This window comes from Marmota monax, unplaced genomic scaffold (assembly GCF_021218885.2).
Source record: "Marmota monax isolate L192 unplaced genomic scaffold, Marmota_monax_Labrador192_F-V1.1 WCK01_AAM20220418_F8-fsc00065, whole genome shotgun sequence".
Lineage (NCBI taxonomy): Eukaryota > Metazoa > Chordata > Mammalia > Rodentia > Sciuridae > Marmota > Marmota monax.
Genome location: NW_026694038.1, coordinates 4,610,069 through 4,623,896, shown reverse-complemented (window position 1 = coordinate 4,623,896; position 13,828 = coordinate 4,610,069). Strand labels below are relative to the sequence as shown.

The following is a 13,828-nucleotide window of genomic DNA, read 5'->3' as shown; positions in this document are numbered from 1 at the left end:
ACATTGGACTGGAGGTGGGAAGGGAAGTTGAGCTGAGTATTGAAATAGGAGTAAGAGTTTTCTAGACAAATATAAGGAAAAAGCAATTAGCAAATAAGAAACAGTTTATTCACAGGCAGTCTGAATATATTCCTATTTCTGAAGTATCAGTTCCTAGAAGTATTAGCCCTAAGTTGAAGGATAACAAGATATTGAATTCTGGTCAGTGCCATAGATTTGCTTTACAACCAGAAGCATTGTAGCAACTGTTTCTCCTGTTAACCTCTCTTAGTCTTCTTACATTGTTCTGTTAAATTACTTGTCCTTTTCAAGTGTGTGTGTGTGTGTGTGTGTGTGTGTGTATGGCAAATATTTTTTCCAGTGTTTTTGAAAAACTTCTTGTTAGAGACCTGGGGTTTTATTTTGTTTTTGTTTTTCAATCAGTTCTAACTTCTGTGTTCCGACCTTCATAGAAAGATAGTCTTCATGTTACAATTATCTTTAAATTTTCATATTTTTCTAGAATGCCTAGTTTTGTTTTTTATATATATTGTTTTGTACACCTCCATGGAAATAGTGTTTGTCAGTAGTTAAGATCTGAATATATCTTGTAATCTAATTGATTCTTGCCAGTAGCCATTTTTAAAATAATCATCCCATTTAGGTAAAAATGCTGCTTTAACATTTGATTTGGACACCTTTTTTTCCCTACTGATAATTTGTTTTTTCTTTACCCAGTCATCTACTAGTTAAGTTAATTAACCTCTCTAAGCATGTTTCATTAGAAGAGAAATAATAATAACATCTAATTTGCAGGGTTGTTAGGAATAAGACAAAAAGAATATCAAGTGTTTAACACATTCTGGTCATAATAGATGCCCAATAAAATGTTTGTTGGTTGTTTTATTATTTACAAGTTTTATACAGTCATTATGGTCAGAATCACATTATTTTGACTTCTGTTGTTTCATAGGGTTAATTGGCATCTAGCAGGTTAAAATCACCTCATCCTGTTGTTGTTTTTAACCAGATATCAAGCTTTTAAGCATTTCTATTCCATGTGAACTTGAGAATGAATTCTCCTCAACTCTCTTGAAAACAAAACATTTTAAAAACCCAGTTGATATTTCGATTGGAATTACATCTTAAATGTAGAGTGATTTGGTGAGAATTGGCTAAAAAGGTGTAAAATTTTAAGAAATAATGACTAATGTGCTATGGTTTGCATCATATGTGGCAGTTAGTAGATTTGCAAAGCAGATTATACATTAGTTATTTAAAATGAGAGAAAAGAATTTTTCAAGGCTGGTATAGAGCAATCAAATTTTATACCCAATGTCTTTTTAAAATTTCCTTGAAATGAGGGTGGTTCGTTTTTGAATAATAACATATTGACAATATAGTCTGTTATATTTCTAATAATGTTAAGCTGGAGGGTCATTAGTGTGCCTCAGGTACTGGTTACTTAGAACACTGTTGCACAAAATGTGATCAGTGGACCAGTGCCTGTCCCAAGAATGTGTATAAAATGAGAAGTAAGGGTAAGTATGTATATGGATTTATAGAAATTGACAGTTATATATAATATAGATCTCTATATTAATAATAACATACAAATATAAATACATAAACATACAAAATATAAAAATGTATATAGATTTCTTTAATTATATTTTTCTAGCAGTATTAGTTACAAAATAAATTGGAAACAAGATAAACCAAAATACATGCCTTGTCCTTCATAACAGCTGGAAAAGCACTTGGAATACCTTACTCTGTAAGGAATAGAAACTTTTCCTTGAATCCACTTAAACAACATCCATTTCTGCCTCAATTCTCAGTGTTCTGTTGCATAATGCTCACTTTTCTGTAATAACTTTGTAATTTATTTTCCTTATTGAGTTGGTTTGTGTATGTCTGTCTGTCAGATTGCATTTGAGAAAGGTTGTTATCAGTTTACCTTCCAAGCAACAGCCTATGAGGTACCTTTTCTTAAAGCACTTGGGGTAGCCAAAGTTTAGGAGTCTTATATTAAACAAAACAAACCAAACTTTGCTAATTTGCTTTTTGTAAATCTTACATTGATTTAATTTGAATTTTCAATTTTAATATAATTATGTTGCTTTCTACATCTTCATTGACTAGATTTTATTTCTCTGTGGTTTGTGTTTTATATGTTTACCCACTGGAGTCTTGGTGTTTTGGTTACCATATTTGCTTGTTTGCACATACTTATGTGTTGACCACTTGTCTGTGATAGAAATTTCTTTCATAATTTGCTTATTGCCTTCAATCTTATGGATACATATATAATTTTTCTCACATTTTTATTGGTACATTATAGTTGTACATATTGATAGGATTTGTTATTACATATTTGTACATGCATGCAGTAGGCAATATAACAAACAATATAATTTGGCCAGTATAACCTCTCCTATTATTTCTTGTATTGTGCTTCAATTTAGAACATCCTCTGTCAATCAAAGATTTCCCAAATATGCATGATATTTTTAAAGTGTTTTAGAGTAGTGGGTTTTAATATTGTTTTGTGTTTGTTCTTTAATCCCTTTGAAACTTGTATTTGTTCTGTGCATTGAATAAGGTTCAACATATTTTTCTTTTTACATAACTAATTTTGAATAATCATATGCTTTCCAATTGACTTGTCTTGCTGCCTTAATCATAAAAGTGAATTCAGATTTGGAATTATTTCTCCTATTGACCTATATTAATTCCAGACTGTTCTACATATTATAGGCTTTTAATATCCAATAATATCAGCCCTCTTTCTCCAATTTTCCTTTCAAAATGTCTCTAGTTATTTTTAATTGCAGTTTTTTCTCTATTAATATTCGAGTCATTTATTATAGTTCCTGATTTATATTTGAGACATAAATGAAGGAACTTATACTTTTATATTGTTTTCAATTTGAGACATATCAATATATGCACAAATGATAGTTACTTGAAAAATAATGTGTGCTTCTAGCACTTCATATTTCTACTTTCCTCATTTCACTTCTTACCACATTCTTCTATATCTCCATTGACAACAGGTTCTGTTATTCATACAAAGAACATATAAGTATCAATATTTCTTTATTTTATATTTTAAAAATATGTATACATATATAAATTCATGAATAGGCATAAAAGTTATATTTGTGTCATACATTTTATCAGTAATTGTCCTTCTTGATATAATGAAGCTTATGCTTCATACTAAATTCACTGCAATTTAGTTAAAATTTTTGCTCTCTGCAATTTAGTTAAAATTAACTTATTTTATTTTTAGGCTTTTTTCCCCTTTTAAACAATCTTATGGAAAAAAAGAATAATGACTGCCTATTTTCTTGCCTCAAGTCTTTTTTACTTAGATTTGTGTTTTACAAAAAAAATGTGTGTTTGACACATACTTGTTTCTTAAAAAACCCTTTAACATCTTATAATGGGTACCATGAGTCATGGTGTGATGAACACATTAAAGTTCTTAAGATTTCCTTAAGGATACAACAGAGCAGTTCAGTTGTTTTAAATTTATTGGAGTAACAAAGTATGCTATAGAAGTATGGTAAATTAAATAATGAGAAGTTTTTATCCTGTGTGGTTTAAGGTAAGCCATTGAATCAAGACATCCATCTATATGCCAACCTTGACATTAGTCTCTAATTCCTATGACGCAAAATTCATAGATATCACTATTTTTTAATATTATTTAGCCTATACATTAGAATGTCTTTTTTGATATTTTTTATGTAAACTCAATCTTTTCCATAAGTTTTGTCTGCTATGTCATCTAGCTTCTGTTTAAACCCCCAACCTCTGCATTATCTGGTGCAGTGGCACATGCCTGTAATCCCAGCTACTTGGGAGGCTGAGGCAGGAGGATTGCACATTTGAGGTCACCTGGGCAACTTGGTGAGACCTCTCTCCAAATTAAAAAACAAACAAAAGTCTGGGAATACTTCAGTGTCAAAAATTCCCCTGGATTAAATCTCTAGAACTGAAAGGGGCAGAAAGAAAAAAAGGAGAAATTTTCTGTCCATTTTTTATTCTTTTAGGTTGCTGTGATTGTTAAAGTGTTTTCCCATTATTCAATTGAAAGCTTATATCTTTTGTCTTAAGAATGCTCCTTTTTTCTGCTCTAAGCTCAACAGGAATTTTACTCCTTCTTACCTTTTATGATCTTTAGTATGTCAGAGGATAGCCATTGTGGTCCCTCAGCATCTCCCCGTCTCCCATCCTGAACAGACTCTTGTGGATTTGATCAAGTGGATGATAGCTGCACATATAATGCACATCACTAAACAGCAAGAAAGTACTGCATACTAGGTGTTCCCTGATTTTCACGGAGAAAGACTGGTTACTTCGCTCTAGACACAATAACATATTGTAGCTTCTTTTGAGTATCCAAAATCCATATAGCATATGTATATGTTATATGGAATTTGCATTCTCTGAACCATTTTATTTTCATTTAGCTCTTAGTAATTTAAAAACATTTTAACTTGGCTACGTCCAAGAATTTCTTTCCCCCTTGCTACTCTCAAATAATTGCTTGGCAAATAATATTCCTTTTTCTTTACTTTTTTATTTATATTTTTTAGAGGGGAATGCTGTGAATTGAACAAGGGCCTTGCACAAGCCAAGTGTTCTCTGCCACTGAGCCACACCCCTGCTAGGTGCTCTTTTTTTTTTAATTACCACAAAAAAGTTTCTGTATACTGATTTACTAGCCTTTGTACCTCCTAATCAAACTTCAGTCTTCAGTAATACCTGCCCTTTTCCTACTGTGTACCACACTCTTTTGATACCCTCATGTTTGTGTTTATAAATGTTCTTAATTAATTTTAATACAAACCTATGAAGACCTCATTCCTTGTCAAGATAAAATCAGTGCCTCCAATCTACAATTTTGAAATTTGTCCTATTTTAGGACTTACCAATTTAAATAACCAATGGGTGACTTTTTAGCTGTGAAACTTTAAGCAGATTGCCTAACTTCTCTGTGCCCTTGGGCTCTTTTTGTACAAAACAAAAGATTACATAGAATAATTTCTACAGTACCTTCCAGCTCAAATTCAGCATCTGAACATTCAGCTACTGACATGGAGGTGAATGTTCTAGTTATTTTTCCAGTAGAAGCTATTTTGCATTTTAATACTGTCTATTTTTGAGGTTTAGAATTTGACCTTATGGGATACATATGGATAGTAAAATGGCTATTATTCTGAAGCAAATTAACATATCGTTCATTTCAAGTAATTACATTTTTTTTGTGATAAGAGCAGCTAAAATATACTTAACAAAAATTTCTGATGCAATACTTTTTTGTTTATTTATAGTTCGAATGTTGTAATTATTTCTTTGGACTTGATCATCCTACCTGTCTGTTCCTTTGACCTTTGAACTACATCACTTTATTTCCTTTCTCACTTCCTATGTCCCGCTGCTGTTGAAGTCTTTCTGTATATTTGACATTCATTCATTCATTTGAATGTGGAGGAAGTTATGCTAAGTGAAATGAGCCAGACACAGAAAGAAAAATATTGCATGATCCCACTTGTATGTTGAATCTAAAAAAAGGAAGAGACATTTTTGAATGCCACAGAAAGTGCAGTTTATAAATAGAGCTTCCAAAGTTTCTTCTGCGTTTTCTTTAGGTTTCTTCCTAGAAAGTTAGAGGCAAGAATGATCTCCTGACCTATCCTGGAGGGCATTGGTCTTTCTCTTTCAAAAATTTATTGAAATTGAAAAAAGATACTATAACCAAAATGCATTTAAAAGCATACTTAAGTGAAAAGCATTTTTTCCAAAACAGAGAAATTATTTGATGTAGTTTAATAAATAAAAATGGCCAAATGTAGAAATTTCTCACATATGAGTAAATATTTAGAAAATTGAATAGTCTTTTAATGGAATTGGGTTAGTGGTTTTCAGAATGACTTGAAACCATGATATATAGGGTTTATTAAGGATATTATGCACATGTTGCTTGCTTGCCCATATTTCTCTTGTGATTTACTAAAAAGGGGAACATATGCTTGAATAATATGTTCCCATGCTGAGACTTAATTATTTTTCATGATGAGTTCCAGCCGAAAAGGAAATGCTTCACAAATTGGCAGCAGGATGAATTTACATTGTCAGCTATGAGCTGTGTCACCAACTGCATCTTTTCTTCTGTATACCATATCGTAATGTGTTCCTCCTCTCTATAAGCATTTAGTACCATACATTTATTCTTCCGTATCTGTGGGGGATTGGTTCCAGGACCATCATTAGATACTGAAATCCAAAGATTCTGAAGTGTCTTACACAATGGCACAATATTTGCATATAATCTATGCATATCTTTCCATACACTTTAAATTATATCTAGAATACTTATAATACCTAAATACAATGTAAATGTCATATAAATAGTTGTTATATAGTATTGTTTAGGGATTAAGGAAAAAAGTTTGTACAGATGCAATTATTTTTTCAAATATCTTCAATCTGAAGTTTGTTAGATCTGCGGTACAGAAACCATAGAAAACTGAAGGCCATCTGTATCTGGAAGAATGCCCCTTGATGATAATATTTTCCACCCAGTTAACATGTCTCAGGTTAATGAAAACCTCTATGAAGATAGCATCTTCTCCCTTCCTCCATCCACTTTGAATTAGCTGTGTTATTACCTGGAGGATAGAGTGATATTATCAAGTATGGTAGGTAGCTTCTACGTACATATACCATTGAGTGAATAAAATGTGTCTATTCTGAATTGACATGTGATGTACGTGTAAAATACACACCACATTTTGAAGACAATATGTATAAAAATTTGAATTATCTCATAAACTTAATTGTTTACATGTTGAGTTATAATATTTTTGTATATAGGTTAAACAAAACATATTATTAAAATTATTTTCATGTGACCTTTTTTGTTTTTCCTTCTTTTAAGTGGTGGTTAGAAAATTTAGATTGCATTATTGCTTACATTACATTTTTTTTCTTTGACAGCACTGGTCATGAGTGGTTGATTACTTGTAGATCAGACTTAATATTAGTAGCCTCATATTTAAGCACAATTTAGCTAACTTTATAGACAGTATTCTCACTTCGAATTTTTTGTCTGTTGTCTTCTGTGTGTGTCTTGAATATTTCTATTCCCAAGATGTGCTTATTTTGTTCTCCTTGCCTGAGTTGGCAAACACCTGCTCCCAACTGCTTCCTCTTTGGTTTTGATGTATATACATTTTAAAGTCTCCTGTGAATCTACAGACCATTTTTTTTTTGTGTGTGAAACCTTTCTTGCTTACTCCACATAGATTTTTTCCTTTCTCTTAACATATTTTGCATCTATAAATTATATCAGAAAGCTACACTTAAATGGATTCTATTTAATGTAATCATTCATGGTGTTTTATGTTTCTTAGATTGAAAACATCTTGAGCAAGAAGGAGCAAGACAAGACTCTTCCTCTGTTTTCTCAAAAATGATCAGATCTAGTACGCAGAAAACTGTAGATAGTTAACTCAGGTCCCCTTCATGTACCATAACTGAAGAAATTCTGCCAGCTTTCTGCTGCCTTGGTGAATATTGCTAATACCATAAAACATAAGCTCCTGATTTATGATTATACTCTCTTGGTTAAGCCAATTTCTTAAGGGTGTTTTAGAGAGAGAGAAGCTAGGACACTTCTATCAAAATATAAGGAAATTCAATATTGCATTTTTATCTCTAATCTCTCCATTTGCACTTTTTAATCTCTAATGTCTCTCTTTTTACTCTCTAAAAAATGGGTTGTTGAATGTTCAGGATGACGCCCGCCAACTCTTTGTGCTTGCTGGAGCTGCGGAAGAAGGCTTTATGACTGTAGAACTTGCTGGAGTTATAAAGAGATTGTGGAAAGATAGCGGTGTACAAGCCTGTTTCAACAGATCCCGAGAGTACCAGCTTAATGATTCTGCAGCATAGTAAGTAATCATAACTTCTGAACTTCACTATCATGAATAATTACTTGTGAGTCAAATATACCTCCAAATCAATTTTATTGCAGAATTGGTTGACATATTCTTGTACAACTCAGGATGACAATATTTTAAAACTTTCTCTTTTTTGTATGTTTATGGATAGGAATGTTTTTATTTCCTGTGTGTTCAGTGGTACCTTAAGAGATTCTTGCTTATGTAAACTTTAATTGAAGCATGCATAATGGGAATGTATCTTGTATATTTCCAAGAAAATAATTGGAATTTCCAAAAGTTCACGGTGCATTTGAGTATATGTCTAATTTACTTGAAGCTAGCCAAATGAGAGGGTAAGTGATGTGGGTGCTTTTCATAATGCTAATGATGCCTAAGAAGTGTACTTGTTCAGTGACAGGCACCTAAACTAGGGATCTTTTGAAGTACTGGATGGTGTTCCCAAGATATTTTTTCACTAAGTAAAATACCGCTACACCTGAAGGTTGTTTGCTGTATGTGTCCTGAGACATAAGCTACTGTTTGCAAATATTTATTTTATTTATATATATATATATATATATATATATATATATATATATATATATATATATATTTATTTATTTAGAGACAGGGTCTCACTGAGTTGCTTAGCTCCTCACCATTGCGATCCTCCTGCCTCAGCCTCCCCATCCGCTGGGATTACAGGCATGCACCACCACACCTAGCCTTACAGATACTTACATATAAGTTCTTTAGAAAAAAAGCCTGCCCTAATTTTACAGGTGGTGAACCCTGAAAGTTTGCAAAGCAAGTTGTGATAAAACCCAGCCAACTTCCTATATTGTGATATAGCACACACAAAAAATGATATAAAAACAAGAAAACACCAAGTGATTGTTCCATAGTTTGGGTCACATACCCAGAAATGTCAGATATTGCACAAGTAGCATTAATTGGTTTCTAAAATATGTATTATGTACTCTTTACTTTCTGATAGTGTTCTGTTTTGCTGAAAGAGTTGTGTTGGCTGTTAGGAACCAAAGTAAGGATTAGCTAGATAAGAACAAGTGTTGAGGCTCTTGGTAAATGGCATGCATGTGGTTACAGTGAGCAACAGACTAATGGGGTGTGGACCCAAGTGTCTTATCACATGTTGTTGGACATCTGAGTGTGCCCCATGTGTCCTGTGATTTAATGTGAATTAATAACATGCATCACATCACCCACAGCAATCTTTGTAACCCTGTTTCTTAATTTATACTTTAACTTTCATACTTGTGCAAACACCTTGTTACCTGTGTGGCTTATTGAATATGAGCCCACCTTTCTCACTGGTGTCATCACTTCTACAAGAAAACACTCTTTGGTGCTCGAGAAGATCCTTGCTCCACTGTTAGGTACTTGTAATACTCTGTACTTTTCCTTCAGAATTACAAATATTTTGAGGTTATTTTATTTTCTTGTTATGTTGTGACTATTTAATCATTTACTGTCTCTGCCACTACACTGAATTCAGTAATGTCTGTTTTTGCCTAACATATCACCATAGCCTGACAGGTAGTTGTCACTCAGACTGATCTTGTTTAATAATAAATGAATTAATAAGCTGAACTTCACACAAGGTTGAAGACAAATTAAAAAAATTACTTAAAGGAAAAACACAACTCTTAAACCATGTTATTTTCTTTGCCACTATCAGTACCTGCTGAAAAATTCAAATTGTAGTGACAATTAGAGATAGAAGATTGCTCTTTGCTAAGCTTAGCAAAAGGAGCTGCTTCAGTAACTAAGAAGTACTCCTTGGGTGCATAGATTGAAGGCCTCTTCCTCACAGTGTGGGGATACTTCCAGGCCTCTCCATCCTCTTTGACCAAGAACCATCTGTTCCAGTGCATGCTGTTTGGACATGCGTTGGGAAAGACATGTTGCTTTGGTTATTGTTATATTATTTTTGCTTTTTCTAAACTTAATATGTAATAATGTAGTCAGTTTTCAAGAATGAAGGAAGTCAGAGAAATCTTTTCCTCTGGAGTGCTGACATGTATCTTTAGTTCTGAGTTCTGGACTGGAGGTGGTGTTATCCTGTCATTAGGACTAAGTATCCATTTGCAGTTTAAACTTGTGATCATTTAGAACAATGTGATTTTTTTTTAACTTTATTTTTTATGTGATGCTGAGGACCAAACCCAGGGCCTCCCATGTGCCAGGCAAGTGCTCTACCACTGAGCCACACAACACCAGCCCACAGTGGGAGGTTTTTTTTTTTTTTTTAACAATGCCTGTTTTTCTTTTCCGTTTTGTTGAAATATGAGTATGCATATTTTAGGGTCTATTAGAATTATAGCAGTTTTAATAAAAAATGTATCTGAGTAATCAAAGCACATTTTGAATAAGAACTATTTTAAAGGGGCCAATAGTAAAATGTTGGTGTGGTTCATTTGGTTGATTTGTTAAATCATATTTTCTTATGATAAATTGTAACCTTGTATAATATATTGGTACATAATGTATAATATGTAATACATGCATATTATACATCATGTAATATATAGCATACTTATGGCATTAAAGGCTCAGAGAAAATACAAGGGTATTGTTACCACTGCGATAAGATTCTCTTAAATTCAGCAAATATAATACTGACTGGTATCACCACGTCTACAAGAAATGATCAGCATTTCTAATCCAAAAATCCAGAATCTGAAAGACTCCAGAATCTGAAGCATGTGTTGTTCTACAAATTTTGCTTTGTTTAGGTAACAGGCGTCATCTCCTCTGTATTGTAGTATCCACACTATCTATCTATCTATCTATCTATCTATACACACACACACACACACACACACACACACACACACACTTGACTGTTTATAACATTTTTGTTACTAATTCAGGATTTGGATAATTTCTCAACTCTATCCAGAATGAATCAAATAGTTAGGATGTAGCTCAAGTGGTAGAGCACTTCCCAAACTTCCACAAGGCTCTGGGTTCAATCCCTAGCACTGCAAAGTAACAAACTCCTTTGGTTTTTAAGACCCTGTTCTGAATGGCTAAGCATTCTCTTCAGAGTTTAATACCAATTTGCAGTTTCAGTAGTTGGTGTTTCTCTGTGCCTAAATTATTTCTAAGTTATATGTCTAGTGCTGCTGTAGTATTTCAGGACATTGCAGGGATGCCCACCATGTTCAGCTGACCTCATTTAGGTTGTACACAGCCTGTTAATGGGGCTGCTCTCCAAGAATTAAGACCTCACTGTTTCCATCTCCACTGCTTCTAACAGAAGTGACATGCCCTGTTTTTCACCCCATTGTTCATGTTTCTGAGTATATTATCACTGTCCATGAATCCTTTAACATTCAGGCCCTTATTAACCTTCCATACCTGGACTTTCTGTTAGTTATTGCCTCTACCACATAAATAGTGAAAAAAATAATTTTCATTTTTATATTGCATTATATGGTGACACTACATTTTTGTATCATGAAATAGTTGACATCCTTTGGAGAGAGTATTAGATGAGTGACTAAAATCATTGAGAAGTATAATGTGGGTGTTGGTTTTGAGAGCAGACTACAGGAGTCATGTGCAGTCTTATCCTGCAGATAAGACTAAGAAGCAGCAGCATCTCATTCAGCCTTTGCCTAAGGTATCCTCAGTACTTGAACCAAAATTAAAACTTTTAAAATCTTTAACAGAAGAGTAATATATAGAACATAAGTACAGTTCATCAAAAAAGTGTAATGAATAATAAGCATAAATTCATGGTGTTCATTAGCTTGGGATTTTTTTTTTTAAATCTCTTTTTCCTTTGGATTACTGAACCTAAAAGAGAAAGTACACATTTTGAAAATACTAAAAGAAATTGGTGGTTGGAGAATTATAAACAGTTTCATTTCAGTCAGTAGAAATCCTGTAAGATCTAAGACTAAATTGATTGTTTTACATCATTACACAGAAACTAAAAAACATTTCCAGTGATTTCACAGTATGGCATGCATTAAGATATTATAGTCTTTGTTTTGGATTATCTTTATTGGCAACATTTATGATTTACATGTTGTTTTGTTGTCTGTTTTTTCAGCTATTTGAATGATTTGGACAGAATAGCACAACCAAATTATATCCCAACTCAGCAAGATGTTCTCAGAACCAGAGTGAAAACTACAGGGATTGTTGAAACCCATTTTACTTTCAAAGATCTTCATTTTAAGTGAGTAGCTTCCAAACATATTATTTATAAATTTAGGTATAAAACACATTGCTTTAGAAATAAAAGATAGTAAGTGTTCATAACATTTTTATGCTTAGAAATTGCAGTCAGAAAAACTTTGCACAAATGATTAAACAAAATAATTGGGGGGAAAAAGAGGTCTAAAAGAAGCATTCATATAAGGAATGTTTTCATTTTTATTTAAGAAAAAATGCCAGATAAATGCCGTAATTTTTACAGTGGTGTAAATGAAAATAGTATTTTGGCTTTTATTTCTGAACAGAAAATACTGGGAAATATTGCCCTCTGGTTTTATCAATAGACTATTTGTTTATTTATGGAAATGTTTGAAAAGAAAGGTGGCTTTTAAAATTTTTCAAGAAAAATCTTATTCATAGCCAAGTGATATTTGCACTATTTCATGATGAGAAATGTTTACTTAAAGTGTATTGAATATTAACTTCCTGAGGTCTGAACAGAGAAGCACTGAATTTTAGCTTTTAATGGAAGGGCTCTTAGAGTTCCTTTAGTTCTGTTCCCTCATTTTATAAGGAACCAGGCTCAGGGAAGGTCAGTAAAACATTGCATACAAATTTACAGAATTGGATTTCTCTTTTTCTAATAAATAACTGTTTTCAAGATAAGAGAAAAACTATTGGACTTGAGAAAATATAATGTTTTAATTTGCACATTCTTATTTTATCTGTAAGGTCTTTTCATCAGTTACTTTCATCTAGTTTTCCCTGTCGAGTCATCTGCTATTTTATCTAAATTTTCCACTTAATAATTCATAACTCACCCAGTCAGAATTGTTGTATGTGTGCATTGTTGCTCATCAATTCTATGCGCCTTATTCCAGTTAAAATAATAACAATAAGATAAAGGAAAATGAGGTTTTATATCCTATACAAAGATATGTGCATGAGTAAATGATTTAACACCACAGAATTTTCTGCTGACATAAAACTTCTATGTTTTCATAAAAATCCCAGACCACTGTGGTTTTACTTGATCTGAAAAAAATATATATACTGGTTTAAAAAAAAAATAGCTATTCCTTTCTTTCCCCCTTGTATTATCCATTTCCATAATTTAAAGCTATGTGAAGAGGGCAGCAAGTTTAAAAAAAAAAAAAACTAGCTTCTCATAATTCAAATTCATTTAAAATGTCACATTTCCTAAGTGCCATTTAAGTGCCCAGCAGAAGGGAAACTGAACACTAAGCCCTTGAACAGCTTGTGAGGCCCTTCACAGAGTCAGAGCCTAAATCTCACCAACACAACAGAATCACATTATTCACACTCAGGAAAACCCACATGTTCCCTGATCCATATAAATATTAGCTAATAAATAGTATTGGATAGAAAAAAAATGCTAAAATTAAACATGTGGATATGTGGGTTTTATTTTTATTATTTTTCTTAGTTTAATATGTAGAGGTTTTTGTCTCTTTGGTGTGTTTTTTTGTTTTTTGTTTTTAAATCCAAGAAGGTTGAGATTCATTTTCAGGAAGATTGCAGCTGTAGTCATGCATAAGGTGCAGTCAGGTGCTGCTGTACACCTGCAGAGATTTGCAGACAGCCTGACTCAAATTGAGCATGCACCAGTTGTCCCTGTAATAAATAAATAAATAAATAAATACATACATACATACAAAATGCCTTTGTGCTCTGTT

At 32.7% G+C, this 13,828-nt stretch overlaps 1 protein-coding gene across 1 annotated transcript in view; it reads left to right on the top strand.

Moving 5' to 3' along the window:
• The window catches only part of Gnai1 (G protein subunit alpha i1), an 87,830-nt gene that overhangs the window by 56,339 nt on the left and 17,663 nt on the right, over window positions 1-13,828 (top strand). The window contains exons 4-5 of the mRNA XM_046464164.2: window positions 7,792-7,949; window positions 12,025-12,153. Coding sequence (XP_046320120.1) covers window positions 7,792-7,949; window positions 12,025-12,153 — 287 coding nt within the window. The remainder of the gene's footprint in view (window positions 1-7,791; window positions 7,950-12,024; window positions 12,154-13,828) is intronic.